General features: G+C 36.2%; 2 protein-coding genes across 4 annotated transcripts; one reads left to right on the forward strand and one right to left on the reverse strand.

Annotated features, from left to right (window-relative positions):
- Positions 1-59: 59 nt before the first annotated feature.
- Positions 60-6,105, reverse strand: LOC117277379 (autophagy-related protein 101-like). 3 transcript variants are annotated; one of them, XM_070195987.1, is made up of 7 exons: positions 5,872-6,103; positions 5,742-5,778; positions 4,756-4,841; positions 2,658-2,753; positions 2,200-2,362; positions 1,938-2,097; positions 60-424 (listed from the first exon to the last, which is right to left on the reverse strand). In XM_070195987.1, exons 1-7 carry the CDS (start codon positions 5,902-5,904, stop codon positions 349-351), a joined length of 651 nt encoding a protein of 216 aa, XP_070052088.1. In that variant the 5' UTR covers positions 5,905-6,103; the 3' UTR covers positions 60-348. The 3 variants fall into 3 exon arrangements, with proteins under 3 accessions (XP_070052088.1, XP_070052089.1, XP_070052090.1); XM_070195988.1 differs by lacking the exon at positions 5,872-6,103 and adding an exon at positions 3,696-3,771 and having other exon boundaries at positions 5,742-5,793; XM_070195989.1 differs by lacking the exons at positions 4,756-4,841; positions 5,742-5,778 and having other exon boundaries at positions 5,872-6,105.
- A 2,214-nt stretch (positions 6,106-8,319) lies between these two features.
- Positions 8,320-9,177, forward strand: LOC138905457 (uncharacterized). Its single transcript, XM_070193981.1, has 2 exons — positions 8,320-8,592; positions 8,650-9,177. The coding sequence occupies exons 1-2, from the start codon at positions 8,320-8,322 to the stop codon at positions 9,175-9,177; spliced, it is 801 nt and encodes a 266-aa protein (XP_070050082.1).
- The last annotated feature ends 8,680 nt before the right edge of the window (positions 9,178-17,857 follow it).

The following is a 17,857-nucleotide window of genomic DNA, read 5'->3' on the forward strand; positions in this document are numbered from 1 at the left end:
TAAGAAAACGAGAAATACCACAAAGGACAAAGAGAGAGCATTTTGCAACACTAGCAAAATGTGATTAAAGTTTCATCATGTATTGATTTCTTTACGCCATAGCTAATCTGAGAGTAAGTACATACAGAGAAATAGTAAGTAATACGAGAAAGGAGAACAACTGTAATTTAGGCAAGTATGGTATGTGCATATAGTTTTTCATTTCATTCAGTTGTGTTAGTCGTCTGAAGCCTCCCATTTACAACTTTTGGCCAGATTATTCATATTGTCAGGCATCCGATGACAAGCATTGTACCTCACCAACCAAGAAGAAAAAGAGAATCAGTCCCCCCTTTACGGCACTGCCAGTCAGCTGAGCATGTTTGGATGCCCTGTCTGGAGCATTCTTTTGAGCATTTCCATCCCAAAAGCAGAATCTGATGAACTAAAAGAAGGCAATACATAACTTAGCTAGATTGGAATCATCTTTATAATTCTTTACACAAAAAAAAAAATTGCGTTTATGTGTCCGCTTCAATTGAACTCAACTTTCCACTAGTTTATCACCAGTACACAAACTGCATCTAGCCTCCAAAAGTACTTTTGACTTCCCACAAGTAGCTTAAATCAAAGTCTTGATAAGATGTCACATTGTCACTATATTTTTACTAAGTCGATCTTCTAATTTCTATTTACACCAACATTGTTTGAGGAATGAGGATAACAAGACTTCTTGATTACAATGAGGACGGTTGTCAGGAGAGAATAACATACACCACAGTTTCATCAACTAGATAAGTTGTCTCTGTAATTGTGGCAAACACAAAGTCGAGGATAGTTTCAATATAAGAGTAAAAATGTAGTAACACCATATCATACTATCCACAGGATTGAGTCAATCCAGCGATCTAGGGCCTTGTTTGGAACCTCAGTAGTCATTGATGGCTAATTTCCACATGTTTTGTGATGTAATTTGCGATCTGACTTTTAGATTTCGGCAAAAAATAGCAAAAGGAACAAAGTCTCTAAATATTTGGGTCCCCAAAAAAATCCAAATTGCGGCAAGAGGAAGTAAGTCAATAAAAACTATTAAATATAAAGAAGATAACTGAACCCTGGTGTGTTTGATTCACACAAGGCATCATAGCAAGTATTGAAGCTATGAACTGAAGCCCGAATGCTCTATATATCCTAAACGAATGTATCTTTATATGCTGATTCACTTAAGCCTCTAGAGCATAGAACTATAAACAAAACGTAGCACGATTGCCAGCCTAAAGATGTATAGGTGGATGAACAAAATATAGCACAGTTGCACATCTTAAGATGTATAGATGAGAACATATGAAAAACATAAGATTACAACTACAGAAGGTAAATTGAAAGCCCAAAATTGGTCATGCAGTTTACCTTAATGAAAAACTGACTCATCTAAGAAGTGGTGTGATATCTATTCAAGGTAAAACTAGGAGAAGAGGAACACGAAGATTACATGGAACAAAAGATGAGATAATTTCAACAAAGCTGATATTTCCACTTTATTTTCCTCTCTATTTGGGTGGGTGGGGGGGTTAAAGAGGGAACTGATATTGAACTCATAAATCTTTGTCCCCGTGAAACTATCTTTAAGGGGTCAGGAGATTTTTGGAGAAAAGGTCAAGGATATCGAAGAAGCTAGTCACAAAGGTCTTTAAAACAATAGGCAAGTTATAATTTCTGGAAGAAATATTCATGCTAGTAACATCTGTATCATAGTCATAATTCCTATCAACGCTAATTAGAAACAAACAAATGTAAGAAAACAGAAGTGCTACAGCAGTGAACTCAACAGTCACAACTTTATGTATAGCCCACATAATAGCTTGCACAGTCAAACTTAGCAAAAGCATTTTCCTTGACCAGAGATAACTACCAAAAATAAGTCAATGTTGGTAACTTAGACAAACAAGGAAAATTACCTTGAGATAGTGATTTCAAACGGAAACGAGGCACCTTCAATATTCGGTACTGAGGGAATATGGTCCTTTTCATTTCCAAATTTGATAATCTGAAACAGAACTTCACGAAGAGATGATTCCAGTCCTGAGCGCTGAGCATTCCTCTCCTCAGATGCACTCTCTGTGATAATAGATAGACCAAGAAGGTTATAACTCCTTCAAAAATGTAAAAACTGAAGCATTTGTGAAACTAGAAGGCAAAGAAATAAAGACAAGATAGTACCTCCCGGGTTAACAACTTTGGGGTGATGAGACTTGCCAGAATCTGCTTTTGGATGATGAGCCACACTCAAATTTACATACCAGTGTTCCCAGTAGTGACGTTCAACTTTGTTTGTGAACCATGTGGCCTGTTTGTTTTTTACTTCATAGAAGGACAAGGAGATCTGCATCATTTTGACATTCCAATAGGAAATTCCATTAGCCACTACTAAATCCAACAGCAATTAAGTTGCAAAAACTCTATGAGTAAGAAGGCATAACAGAAGTAATATACAGCCTGTTTTGGAAGTAAAATAATACGAAATAAAAGACTCTAAGATATCATTAGAAAATCTCAGGAGGAATACGCACATTTAAAGAAAAACAGAGATAAATAGAGAAGTAAAAAAGAAAAAATTGAAAAGAATATTGAGGCCAAGACAGACAAGTTACCACCCAAACAGACAAGTTACCACAAACCTGGTGTTTCCTGTTGGGGTGCTTCTCCACCCTATCGATGAACTGGGTAGTCTTCTCATCAATTTTCCTCTCAACTTCAACATCACCACACTGCACCTGCTTAATTTAACATGAAAACAAGAAGAAACTAAAAATCACGTCACTAAATATTGGCAATATCTTGGAATAGACCCACCCCCCCCTCCCCCCCCCACAAATGGAGAAAAAGGAGAAAGACTTAAAACTGAAAAAACAATCACTTATTACACTGAGATCACCTCAGATTGACACAATTCGAAGGACACCACTCTAGTTCTGACTATACACCAACTTCTTGTCTTAGTTTTAGTGTGTTTTAATTGACATTGTCCATATTAGGCAGTAGTTAGTTTAACTTCACTTTAAGTTTGTATCATCTTAAATCTTACTCAGTCGTTATTAACATCTGCTTTCTTAGAAGCTTAGTTACATTAGAATTCAATTAATTATAGTCCCCACAGAGTTCATAAAATCTTATCTGTGCAAAAAAGAATCTAATGAATAAGTGAACTAACAGAAATGGATTCACATTTCATAGTTAGTTGATTCTTGTCTATGAAATTTTAAAAGAACAGAGTAGATGTAATCAACATTTTTTCAGCATCAAAACATTAACTCAACCAACAGCAGAAGTTCAATGATTTGCTTCGACACTCCATTCAAAATTTTCGGGGGAAAAATTACAGAACACTTCAAAATTTTCAGAAAATAGCCATAAGGAAACAAAGACAGAAATGAAAAGGAAGATATCTGTAGTATTGTTAATAGATGGCATGTCCTTTGATTATGACGAACCAACTATACTGGATTAGTTCTTTATCCTAATTAAGCATCAACAAAACTTGCAATGGAGATGCTTACAACATTTGCCACTTTGATTCTACAATAAGATCATAATACGTAGGGAATCTCAGGGGGGAGAGAAAAGCAAACTTTTTATCGAAAACACAACGGAAAGAAATTGCACCGACTCAAGTATCAGCATCATAAAGCAACATTTATGTGAAAAACCTATTATACCAAGAGCATAGAAGTGGTCCATTCCTTTTCAAAGTGCATAACTTCATCTGACACATCTTTAAATCAATCAAGACTCCTGGGAACACATGTTCCAGATTCTTTGTTACTACTAGGGGTGGCAAACGGAGAGGTTGGGTCGGATATGGATGGGTCGAAAACGGGTAATGCGAAAACGGATAAATTATCTGACTCAGCCCATATTTAATACAGATAAAAAACGGGTTAACCGGCGGATAATATGGATATCCATATTATCCATGGCATGATCACTTTTAGAAGAATTGCTAGTCTCCCAAAGTTAAGTAACCCTCAATTTGAGGCTTTACAAATATAAAAGTTAAACTCATTAGTTATCCATTGGTTATCCATTTTCTAAGTAGATAATACGGTTCTTATCCATATTTGACCCGTTTTAAAAAAGTTCATTATCCAACTCATTTTTAAATGGATAATATGAGTGGATAACTATTTTCTTTTAACAATTTTGCCACCACTAGTTGCTACCAACAATTGATCCATACCATAGGAAGATGCACGTTTAACGAACTGGTGTCACGCGACACCGCTTCGTTGAAGTATTTTACTAAATATAAGTATTAATACTGTGAGGAAACGGATAAGTAGAAAAAAATGATATCAATTGACATAATTTGTCTCTTACCACATTAGTTATGTGTTTGATTTTGCTCTAAGAGTTTCGAGGTTCGAACCTCAACTAGCACATTGTTTTTGCAAATATTTGAAAGAGCCTCTATGGTTAAAAATTGTGATGAAGTAGAACTGAACTCATGGCCTTTTTCTACTTAGTACTCAACAAAGCCAATAGACTAAGACTATTTCTTGTCTAGAAGTATGATAATTATAGTTATTATTCTCATTTTTCTATAAATTTTGACACCGCTTACAAAAGTTCTTGTGTACGCTCCTGATCCATACACAACACTAAGGAGGACGACCGGGGGAAGGGGGGGAGGGACAGTACCAACCTAAATAGTAAGAAACAGAAAGAAAGAGATAAATACATTCAACCTAGTTTTTTGAAAGCTAAGAAATTACTTACATATGTAATGTCAAAAAGTTCCAAATCAATCTCCTTTGGCTGCACCAAACCTAATGCTCTATGAAACACGATTGTATGAAAAATGCCTGCAGACATTTTCACCTTTCTATTCTTTAGTACAGAGCTACACAAGGGATCCTTAGTACAATAAAAAAGCATTATGAATTCTAGGATTGCAATATAAATATATGAGACCAATCAGAAACCGAAGCCTACCCCTCACCCAACCCCAAATTTTGTCCATAACGTTATCTTGTAGAATGGTGACCAAACACAACGTAAACACTCTCTTCAGCTACGTCCTGAAGTTAAACATTCAACTTCAGTCTCTAGATTTTGTACTGTTAGAGATCTTACCTAAGGCAACTCGCCGGTATATGATTCTAATGTATTTGTTAAATTACTCATATTTTCTATTAGGCTGGTCTAGGAAACCAAAGTATTTGTATTCATAACGTTTATGATTTTCTCCCACGCTTTAGTTTCGTGACCATGTCAAGTGAATTACTGCAGTTATATGATAAATGCTATAGAGTTATACTAGTATGTAGTAATATTTTCCTAATTTTGTCACAATAAGAGTATCTAATAACTTTCCTTTGGTTTGATCATCAAGAACAGTAGTTTTCTCTCCTCTCGACTCTCTTTCACAGCCACAAATAAACTTCCAACTTCAACGGAAATAATCAAGGCACAATTCCAGAATTTTTCTAGGTCTAGCGACTAGGTTATACTATAATTTATCAGTTATACAATAAAATTAAATAATGTGAAACAAATCTGAGGAGATCACAGATGAAACTTCTTAGTCAAACACGCCATGACATGAACTTATCGAAATTTACGCATATTAATGGCCTAATTGCAATAATATTGTTACTCGCAAACACAATAAACTGGAAATAATGGCGGATTAATTGGATGTATAATCAAAAGAAATCAGAATAATTACAAAACAGAGCTGCAAATTCAAGTAGATAACTCACATCGTAGAACTTCTCGTATCTCAAATTGATTCACATCCTTCAATCGAAATCATTGCAAAGTCAAAACTACAATGGAGGTCGAAGTCAAAATTCACTACATAATCAATATCAAAGGAAAGCGAAAACGTACCAGTTCTTTCAGCTGGAAAATTTCACAGTTCATGATTTTTTGCCTGGAGTTTTGTGTAAAGTGTGGCTTCTGCTCGGCAGTTGAAAGTTATTTTTGTTTTATAATCCAGTACTGGCGGTTTTACCCAATTAAATTTCACTCAGATCCCTGGTGGTTTCTACATTTGCAGCTTCACTTCTTCTATTTTTTTTAGGTTGGTTTCGATTGACTCGTCACATTTCTTTCTTTCCCTTTTTGCAAATCTAATGTTTTGCTTAAAGACTCGGTATATGTCATTAAAATAAGTCAAGAAGCTAATGAATAGCTATTGTTTATATAGTATCGCGTTATTGATTTTGTTTTTGCTATGCAAGAAACAATTTTCGTATGACCTACTTTTAAATCAAATCCTTCAAAATCAAACAATTAAATGAGATCATTTACAAATTTATATTTAAAAGTTATAATAAATCATAATCCTTGATTAAGATTTAGAATAAGGAAAATTAAGGTGTCAATTTGGTTGGTTCAACGACGAATGAAATAAAGTTGCATAAATTTGCTTATTTAAACTATCAACGGATTTTGATATGCGACAGCTATCAGGTTAATTTTTATTTTTATCAGATTAGCAGTTACACTTATCATAGAAATTTACTTATAATTACTTTATAAATGATCCGATAGTATAGATATTTTTTATGTTGTCAATGTACGAAAATTAAACTCTGATTTATGTTGTAAAGTTTGAAAAAAATAAAAAAAATAAAAGTTATTACAAAAAATCCATTGAAATACTTTGTTTTCCTCACATATTTCTTTTCTTGGTTTCAGTATTAGGCTTCATTCTTTAGGTATGTGCACTTCGCAAGTATAATTGCATGTTCTTCGCTGGAAATGCATTTCACAGAATATATCTTGAAGCCGGCATATATGGATAGCATAGTCGCAGGTATATTAACACGATATATTTTGGGGCGGAGTTAGGGCACAAGCGGTTCAACCGAACTCCCATTGCATTTCAGTTCTGACTATCCGAAAATATGACAAAGTTGACAATATCAGCATGTATTATTAATTATATTCAATCATAGCGGCAATTGCTAATTACGTAGTAGTCTGGTGGAATATTGGTTTAGATCCTGTAGTTAAACCAATTTGGAAGAGTCAATCTAGCGAGACATCTGGTCATATTATCTTTAATTGTCATGTGACCCATTTGAAGCAATCTTGAAGTAACAAAGATGTCTTTATGTAACTTATACTTTATTGGTTGAGTTGTGAAAACAGTCATTTATGTTTGCATTAGGATAAGTTATCTACATCACACCCCTTGGAGTGCGGTACTTCCCCGGACCCTGCATGAATATGGAATGCCTTGTGCACCGGTGTTGGCCCAAGTGAAGTTTGTTTTGATGATTGACAAAGGAACTCAAGCATGAACCAGATTCGTACAAAGTGAACACAGACACGGGCAGAATTCAAGCACAAGGCAGGCACGTAAAGGAGATAAGCGTAATTAAGTTGATATATTTGATATCTCTTGAACGAAAAGATTACATAAGTGATAAGGAGAAGGACTCCTTACTCGAGAGAACTCTATCCTAGATAAGGGAGGAGTTAGAAGTTGAAAGTAACTAGAACTCTTCCACCAAGGAAGAGTATAGCATTGGAACTCTAGTTATTTCCTATTCTACTAACTCTATGAATTGCAGGATGTTTTCTTTTTATAGGGACGCACAAACGTTAAAGTTAAACGTGAGTTGGGAGCAAAATAGCAAGGCATTTTGCAAGGAATTCTTGTGTGATTCAAGCGTGCGAACCTGAAGCTACATGAACCAGATAGAAGAACCAGGTCCAAGTGTCTGTCTTTTATTCTATTTTCATTGTAGTAGGTGTTTCAAGTTGTACCTTTCAGCTTTATCTAGAAGCAATTGTATTAGGTACTCTGAGTATTGTATTCAAGTTAGAGTTAACTTAAAGTTATCGCAACAGTTAGAGGTTGGTTGCCACAACGGGATTAGAGGTAATCCTGAGGTTTACAAAGAGTTTTATAAATACTGTCTTGGCTCAGTGATTTAGTGAAATGTTGGAAAAAATCCTACTGAGTAGTAGGTCGTGGTTTTTTCACCTTTTGAGCAGGCTGTTTTTCACATAAAAATACTTGTGTTCTTTACTTTACGCATTTACAATTTATGCAATAGTAGTATAAGGAATACATAGAAGAACCAGGTCTTTCTATAATCCGTGCATGTGAAAAATTAGACACCACACAAATCACCCATCCCCCTCCCCCCGTGTGGCATTGAAGTATAAAACATCAATTGGTATTAGAGCAGGTTATCCTTGAAGAGGCTAACACCTTAAGAGAAGATCAAGATGAGTGCACCACCTGAAAACTGGGAAGGGCAATCCACTACTAGGCCACCACTCTTTAATAGTCAGTACTACTCTTAGTGGAAAAACAGGATGAGAGATCACATTATAGGAGAGGACTATGAGCTATGGGACATTGTCACTGATGGTCCACTAGCTACCTTGAAGAAAAATATTGAAGGAGTAGATGTACCAAAGACAAGAGCGGACTGCACTGTTGAGGACTTGAGGAAGTGGGAGAATGCTAAAGCCAAGAAATTGCTTATTTGTGGACTTGGTCCATATGAGTACAGCAGAATCAAAAGTTGTACTACTGCTAAGGAAATTTGGGACACACTGCAAGTGGCTCACGAAGGAACACCTCAGGTGAAGAGATCCAAATGAACTCTACTGTACTCTCAGTATGAGAACTTTGCTATAAAGGAAGAAGAAACCATTCAAGAAATGTACACAAGGTTCACTACACTGACAAATGAGCTAAAATTTCTTGGAAGGATTATTCCTGAAGAAGATAGAGTCGAGAAGATACTGACTAGGGTTTTGCCTATCACTTGGGAGAGCAAAATCACTGACATCCAGGAATCAAAGAATATTGCCACTCTCCCACTGGATGAATTAATTGGAAATCTCATTGCTTATGAACTTAGGAGACAAACTATGAAGATGGATGTGCCTAAGAAGGAAATGAGCTTAGCACTCATAATCACTGAAGGTTCTGATCTAGAAGATGATGAAATGGCTATGATCACCAAGGACTTCAAGAAGTACCTGAGGAGAGTAAAGGGGTCTTCAAGAAGCCGAAGCTACAACAAGTCAAAAGCTCCTGAGAAGCAAATTAATGATGGCTGCTACAAGTATGGAAAGACTGATCACCACATCAAGAATTGTCCTTTGTGGGAAATTGAATGGAAGAAGGAAAGAGTTGAACGAAGGAATAGGAAGAAGGAATAGGTTCAACCCAAGAAAAGCAACAACAAAGGTTCAACCAAGGCTATGGTCGCTGTTTGGGGAGAAAACTCATATGAAAGCTCAGATGATGATGATGAGGATGAACAATCACTTATGGCTATTGGAGAATCTGATGAAGAAACTGAGGTCCAAGTAAAGGGGAGCATCTAAATATGGTACATGGATAGTGGCTGCTCAAAGCACATGACAGGAAGCAAGAACCAGTTCCTTTCACTTGAGGACCTTAAAGGAGGTAATGTCTCCTTTGGAAATAGAAAGAAAGGTGAGTTCATTGGGGTTGGAAAGGTAGGTAAGACTGATTCTCACTCTATTGAGAATGTCTACTTGACAGATGGACTGAAGTACAGCCTAATAAGTGTATCCCAATTATGTGATAGAGGTAACATGGTAGCATTCACCTCTACAAAATGCTTTATGATTAATCTTACCATTCACAAGATAGTTTTGCAGGGAAAAAGAGTGAAGAATATATATGTTGTGGATCTGTCCACACTTTCAGATAATGAACTCACTTGCTTAAGTGCGTTGGATAATGATCCCCTCATTTGGCACAAGAGACTTGGACATGGCAGTCTAAGTCAACTCAACAAACTAGTCTCCAAGGACTTAGTGATAGCACTGCCTAACATTAAGTTCAAGGAAGATAAAATTTGTGAGGCTTGTGCAAAGAGGAAGTAGGTAAGATCCTCTTTTAAAAGCAAGAAAATAATAAGCATCGCCAGGACGATGGAACTGGTCCATATGGATCTTTGTGGGCCAATGAGAACATTGTGCAAAGGTGGTAAGAGATATGTTATGGTGCTTGTTGATGATTATTCTAGGTTTACTTGGACACTGTTTCTATCATCTAAAGGTGAAGCATTTGACATGTTCATTTCTTTTGTTAGAAAAACTCAGAAACAACTAGGTAATCAACTTGCATCAATTAGGTCTGATCATGGTACTTAATTTGAGAATGTTAAATTTGCTGAATTTTGTGATGATCATGGCATAAATCATAACTTTTATGCTCCTAGGACTCTACAACAAAAAGGAGTAGTTGAAAGAAAGAATAGGACATTGGAAGAAATGGCTAGGACTATGCTTCTTTCTAGTAAACTACCCCATAGTTTTTGGGCAGAAGCTGTGAACACTGCATGATACATCATAAATAGGTGCATGACTGGACCTCTTGTTGAGAAGACTCCTTATGAGTTACTTAAAGGGAGAAAGCCAAATATATCCCATCTTAGGGCATTTGGATACAAGTGCTTTGTGCACAATAATGGTAAAGACTCCCTAGGTAAGTTTGATCCTAGAAGTGATGAGGGAGTATACTTCACATAGTAAAGCTTATAAGATTTATAACAAAAGAATTATGTGTGTAGAAGAAAGTATACATGTGATTTTTGATAAAACTAAACTTCTTTCTGAGAGGCAGGAACATGATGATGAAGCAATTGGGCTGGTAAGAAACACAAATGAAATCGCATCCCAGACTGAAGTTGCACCAAAGGAAGGAACAGGTGATGGAACAGGTCCTTCCTCCCAAGGCAACTTGACAGGGTGAACTGAACAAAGAGGAACTGATCCTCAAACCTCTAGGGAACCTGTCCATGAACTTGTTCCTCAGCAAATAAAAATTTGAAGAAACATCTAAGGGAAACCAGCTGGTTGTGAAACCTTACAAGTATTAAAGTTCTCATCCCATTGAAAACATAATTATTAATCCAACCTCTGGAATCAAAACAAGATCTTCTTTGAAGAATCTTTGTGCTTTTGATGCTTTTTTATCTCTTATTGAACCTAAAAATGTTGTTGAGGCTTTGCAGGATGCAGACTGGGTGAATGCAATGCAAGATGAACTCAACCAATTTGAGAGAAGTCAAGTTTGGTGTCTGGTACCAAGACCCAAGGACAGATTAGTAATTGGAACAAAATGGGGCTTCAGAAACAAACTTGATGAAGATGGAACAGTTACAAGGAATAAGGCAAGATTGGTGGTTCAATGATATAGTCAAGAGGAGGTCATAGACTATGATGAGACCTTTTCTCCAGTTGCAAGATTTGAGGCAATTAGACTCCTTATAGCCTTTGCTGCTTATATGGAATTCATTCTCAATCAGATGGATGTCAAAAGTGCCTTCCTCAATGGCTATCTAAAGGAAGAAGTGTTTGTCAAGCAACCTCCGGATTTTGAAAGCAAGGAATATCCTGATCATGTGTACATGACAAAGCACTTTATGGGCTCAAGCAGGCTCCAAGAGCATGGTATGAAAGATTATCAAATTTCTTGCTTGAGCAAAGCTACAAGAGAGGTAAAATTAATAATATTTTATTCTTGAAAGAAAAAGGTAAAGATCTCTTGGTAGTTCAGATATATGTTGATGATATAATCTTTGGAGCAATACTAATAAGTTAAGTAAAGAATTTGCTAAACTAATGGGGAGTGAATTTGGAATGAGTGTGATAGGTGAGCTTAATTTCTTTTTAGGATTACAAAATAAACAAAATTTAAATGGAACTATGATCCATCGGCAGAAGTATGTAAAAGAGTTGCTTAAAAGGTTTAAAATGGAAGATTCCAAAGAAATTGACACTCTTATATAAACAACCACAAAATTGGATGTAGATGAACCCGATTCATCTATTGATCAGAAGTTGTATAGGGGAATGATTGTCTCTTTGTTATATCTCACTGCTAGCAGACCTGACATTGTTTTCAGTGTAGGCCTTTATGCTAGTTTTCAGGCAAATCTAAAGGAGTCTCACTTGACTGTTGTCAAGAGGATCTTGAGTTACCTAAAAGGCACCACTGACCTTTGTCTATGGTATCCAAAAGGTAGTAATTTTAACTTAGTAGGATATGTGGATGCTGATTATGCAGGTTTTCTTGTTGATAGAAAGAGCACCTCAGGTATAGCACATTTTCTTGTCTCATGTCTTGTGTCTTGGGCCACTAAAAAGAAAAGTTTTATGGCATATCTACTGCTGAAGATGAGTATATTGATGTTGCCTCATGTTGTGCTCAATTGTACATTATGGATCAAACAGTAATTAATGGACTTTGGAATTGATGTAGGTTGTATCCCTATCTTTTGTGATAACACTAGTGCAATTAGTATGACCAAGAACCTGGTTCATCACAAAAGAACTAAGCATATAGATGTTAAGCATCACATTTTGAGGGACAATTATGAAAAGGATTTGATCACTGTAGAATTGTGTGCTACTGACAAGCAAATAGTTGACATCTTCATAAAATCTCTAAGTAGAGATCACTTTGAAAGGAACATGTTAGAATTAGGGATGATTAAGATCACCTAAAAAGAGCGAGTTCTAACTCAAAAATTGATTAGAAAATCTGTCAATTTTGTACATAATTAGATTAGATTTTGCTCAGTCACATACTTTCATCAGTTTACTCTTGTGCCATGTGCTAAAATATCTCATTAATCTCTAATGATATTATCTTTATTTTCTTGAAAAATTCAGACTTACACAAGAGATTTCTCATTGAAGAACATGGTTCATCAAAATTACATGGTATGTGCTCTCCACTTTGCATATTTTGAAATAATTATATTTGGATTATGATCAAAAGGAGAGTCCCATTTAATCTTAACCTCCTTCAGCTTATTTGTTACGAAGTAAACCAGTTTCATCCAAATAGAGTCCCAAAACGCAATAAGTGCCTAGATTCTAGGGAGAGTCTTCAACGTCTTTTCAAACTGACTTCTAGTTTGATTAGACTTCTGAAATTCTGAAAAAGTTGTCGTTACCCAATTAAAATCTTCCTATTTATATTGATTAAGCCTTAGTTGTTTCTTCACTTCTAAATTTTCAGCCGCCTAACAATTCTATCTATCTTCTCTCATCTTCTAAACACACATATACTCATTTTCTCTCACCCTCTAACCATTAATGGCTAACGTATCTGGAAATCCCTCATTACCACCCAAAGAATCCACACCTACACCTTCAACCCCATGCTCAACTACACCTCTCTTTAAGAAAGAAAGATTCAAGATACTTGCTCGCAAGACTATAGTAGGGAGTGAATTATCCAAGAAGTTAGACAAATAATTGAAAGCAAGTCAGGCCCAAGAACCCCAGAAATCTGAAGAATCATTCAAGTCTGATACTGAGGGGGAAGAAACTATTTCTTCTGAAACAGAGCAGGTAATAACTGGCCCTAAAATTATATCTAAAGTAATCTCTGAGGTTGCTGCAAATCTGAAAATAGATTTGTTCTGGTAGGAACTGTGGCAGGGGTAGAGACCACTGAGCCTGGAAAAATTAGTGGTAAAAATAAAAAGAGAAGAGAAAAGGAGAGTGAGTGTGCTCAAGGCGATGTGAGGGGAATGGGACAAGGAGTGGCTGAATCTTCACCCACTCATATTGGTTTGACTGAAGACACATGAGATATGGTAGTATGGAGTGAGGAATCTGTTGGAGAAGAAGAAAGTGTGAGAGAAAAAGGGGAAGAAGGTCTGGAGAAGCTGCTGAGGGGTTGGTTAGATTAGGAAAGAATGTTCAAGAACCTATTCCATCAGGATAGGAACCCCTCGAAGATCTACTGAAACGTGTGTCTGACAGCTATAATCCAAAAAGGAAGAAGAGTTCAGGAGTTAAAATTCCTAAAATTGCTAGGACAAACAAGAAGAGAAGGTTGCCTCTTCTATCCAGGTAGAGACTCCTCCCACAAGAGGAAAAGATACAAGGAGTCAGAAGCATCAAAGTGAGGCTGAACTTGAGAAAGCCTTGAAAGAAAGTAAAAGAAAAGTTGCTGCAAAGGGAAAGAAAAATGTGGTTGAGCCTGTTGAGTCAGTTGAAATTGAGGAGATGGACTTGGTCCTTCGTGATGAAAAGTAGACAGAAGAAGTGGAGGTTGTGGCTCCAAAAGCAAAGAAAATCAAGACTTCCAAAAAGAAGTCTCCTTCGAAAATAAAGTTAGTAGAACCTTATACCTTGGCAAAAAGAACCAGGTCTGCCATGAAGTCTAGAAAATGAAAGAAGTGGAGGAAGAAGAGAGTGAAGCAGAAAAAGAAGAAGAATGTGATGCAGAGAAGGACAAGATGGTTAAATTTGGGAAAAGAACCATCCTGAAAGGTAGACTCCTCAGGGACTTGGAGGAGGAAAGAGTGATGATAGTGCTAGAAAAACTACAATTGTAGGGTTGGAAAGACATGGTCCTTTAGATGGATGGAAGCTTGCTAGAACTGAGATTGAGGAGTTCATGGCAAACTATGAGATCAAGAATGGCAGAGTCACTAGTGTGGTAAAGGGGGTGACTTTGAGCTTCAATGATAAGGAATTGAGAGAAATTCTGGGAGTACCTACTGAAGGGTACAATGACTACAAAAAGTTAAAATGGCCAAGCCTAGAAAACCTCCCTGCATCACTAGATATTACAAGGAAGTTTGGTGACAATGAAGAGGAGCTTCAGCCCAAGGCTATATACAAAAGTGAGATAAAGCCTTCCCACAAAGTGTTGTTTGAATTTGTTAACAAGGTTGTGCTGCCTAGGCAGGAGAGAAGAAATATTGCCACATTCATGGACCTGGTCCTTATGGAATGTTTGGACAATGGAAGGCAAATCAATTGCACTGGTTTTATCATCCAGCTTCTTGATAGGGTTCTGACTGGCACCAAAACTCATGCCATACCATATGGTTTCATTCTCACGACTATACTTCCACATTTCAAGGTACCCATCAAGAAATGGAAAGTTGGTACAAGAAAGGATCACTTTGGGGAAAATACTTTGACTGCATATGACTATGAATTCCACACCACTCCCAAAGAAATTGGTTCATCCAAGAAGGTACCTGTGAACAACAAAGTGCGAGCTTTGGTGCAGGAGAGTGGGGGTAAGGATGCTAAGATTGAGAGGTTGAGGAAGAGGTTGGCTGAAATAGAAACTGAGAGGGATGCTCTCAGGGCTAAGCTTGAAAAGGAGAAGGAGAAGAATGATGGCATTCTTCATGATGTACTGAAACTACTTGAGGACAGAAACCAAGAACCTGGTCCTTCCCAACCTTGAAACCTTTCTAGCCTAGTTAGACAAACCAGTGACCCGGATGGGATTTATTTTTGTTCTTTTTTCTCATGATCCAGTATTTTTATTTCTCTTTATGCTTTGTGGATGACTAGTATCAATGGCAATCAACTATTTTTCTGCTCTAAATTTTTGTTGATGCTTCTTAGATGGCTAATATCATTAGATTGATAAATGATGCTTGACTCCATGTTTGCATTTGAAGTAGCCCCATTGGCCATGAGTAATTTCTATTAAAATATGGTTATCTAATATAATTATGCAACTTTTCGATGATGCCAAAAGGGGAAAGATAGGTTATGCTTTTTACTTTGGACTGTGATGTTTATAACCTAATGGACCTGGTCCTTGATGATTTATGACTTTAAAATGGAAAGTGTTCTAATATTGTATTGATGTTAAGTTGAGTTGACACAAGGCCTATGCTTATGAAAAGCATAGAGTTTATCAACATCAAAAAGGGGGAATGTTTTGGCCCAAGTAAAGTTTGTTTTGATGATTGACAAAGGAACTCAAGCATGAACCGGGTTCATACAAAGTGAACACAGACATGGGCAGAATTCGATCACAAGGAAGGCACGTGAAGAAGATAAGCTTAAGTGGATATATTTTATATCTCTTGAACTAAAAGAATGCATAAGTGATAAGGAGAAGGACTCCTTACTCGAGAGAACTCTATCCTAGATAAGGGAGGAGTTAGAAGTTGAAGGTAACTATAACTCTTGCACCAAGGAAGAGTATAATATTGGAACTCTACTTATTTCCTATTCTACTAACTCTATAAATTGCAGGATATTTTTTTTTTATAGGGATGCACAAACGCTGAAGTTAAACGTGAGTTGAGAGCAAGATAGCAAGGTATTTTTCAAGGAATTCTTGTGTGATTTAAGTGTGCGAACCTGAAGCTACATGAACTAGATAGAAGAACCAGTTCCAAGTGTCTGTCTTTTATTCTATTTTTATTGTAGTAGGTGTTTCAAGTTGTACCTTTCAGCTTTATCTAAAAGCAATTGTATTAGGTACTCTGAGTATTGTATTCAAGTTAGAGTTAACTTGAACTTTTCGCAACAGTTAGAGGCTGGTTGCCATAATGGGATTAGAGGTAATCCTTAGGTTTACAAAGAATTTTGTAAATACTGTCTTGGCTCAGTGATTTAGTGAAATGTTAGGGAAAATCCTACTGAGTGTAGTAGGTCGTAGTTTTTTCACCTTTTGAGTCGGGTATTTTCCACACAAAAATACTTGCGTTCTTTACTTTCCACATTTACTATTTTCCCAACTATATTATAAGAAATACATAGAAGAACCAGGTCTTTCTATAATACGTGCACACAAAAAATTAGACACCACACAAATCACCCACTCCCCTCTTGTGTGGCATTGAAGTATAAAACATCAACCGGGCTGCTTTTGTTTTCATGGGAACCATTTATCATACTCCTTTTGTGAAAGGAATATGGTAGCTTACCACCACTAAGTTTTGTCTATCCAACTGATTGATGTTCATCAAGCTACAGAACTATGACCTCTGCTATTTTGCTAATTTCCAGATGAGTCAAGCCTGCTACGAAGCCATTGTAGGCAATGTTAGGTTTTGTGAATGGGTGTGAATGGCAAATGGAAAAGACACCTTTTGAATTGCACCCCTTCATCTCATCCTTTCATTGTCTATAAATTTAGAGTCTTAGCCTCATTTTTCAGACATGGAAAATCTGAAAAACTTTTCCCTTTTTTTTTCTACATTGTTACATTATTTTTCCATATAAACAAAGTGTCAAGTGTGATTTACTCCATTTGTTGAGTTCGCTGAAGTTCTGTAATTTCGATTGCCAGTATTACAGAATAGTTTTTTTCGTTCTATCTTGGGAGGAAGTAATCTATAACCTTGAGCAACAGTGAGGGGATTAAATTTCTTAAGGGCACACAAGCAACTTGTGGGCTCGGAAATTATTTATGTTCTCTTTTATTGAACCAACATTTCTTTTCTTCTCTGATTTTCTAGTATCGAACACAGATTACCAACACACAGCATATTGACAAAAATTCATTTTATTTTATTAGATTTGTGGTTGAATGATAGATCTAATGGTGAAACAATTAAAGGCGGATATAGAGAGAGACATAATGGAAGCATTATTTGATAGATTCATTGCGCGGGCAGGATTGACATTTATATGCATATAACTGTAAGGCACAAGAGGTCTAGATTTTACTAAAGTATTGTACCAATGGATTCTTCAAATCCTACTTAGTCTAATCCGACACAATAATATAAAGTGAATTGTGGGTGTGTTTGGTAGGAAGGAAAATATTTTCCTAGAAAATTATTTCATGAAAAATGAGTGGTTTTATCACTTATTTTCTCTTATATGGTTGGTAAGTGAAAAAAATATTTTCCGGAAAGTATTTTTTAGTGTTTGGTTAGAGAGTAAAAAATATTTTCTTATTGAAATGAAAAAAAAAATTCTACATGAAAAGAAAGTATTTTGTTTTGTTAAAATGAAAAAAAATATTTTTTTATATCATGAAAAAATTATATTCATTTGTTGAAATGAAAATAATAATCTATCTATAACATGAAAAGGAAGTACTATTAATAATATTTTTATTTAGGGTGGGTGG

Source organism: Nicotiana tomentosiformis, chromosome 2 (assembly GCF_000390325.3).
Source record: "Nicotiana tomentosiformis chromosome 2, ASM39032v3, whole genome shotgun sequence".
Taxonomy (NCBI): Eukaryota; Viridiplantae; Streptophyta; class Magnoliopsida; order Solanales; family Solanaceae; genus Nicotiana; species Nicotiana tomentosiformis.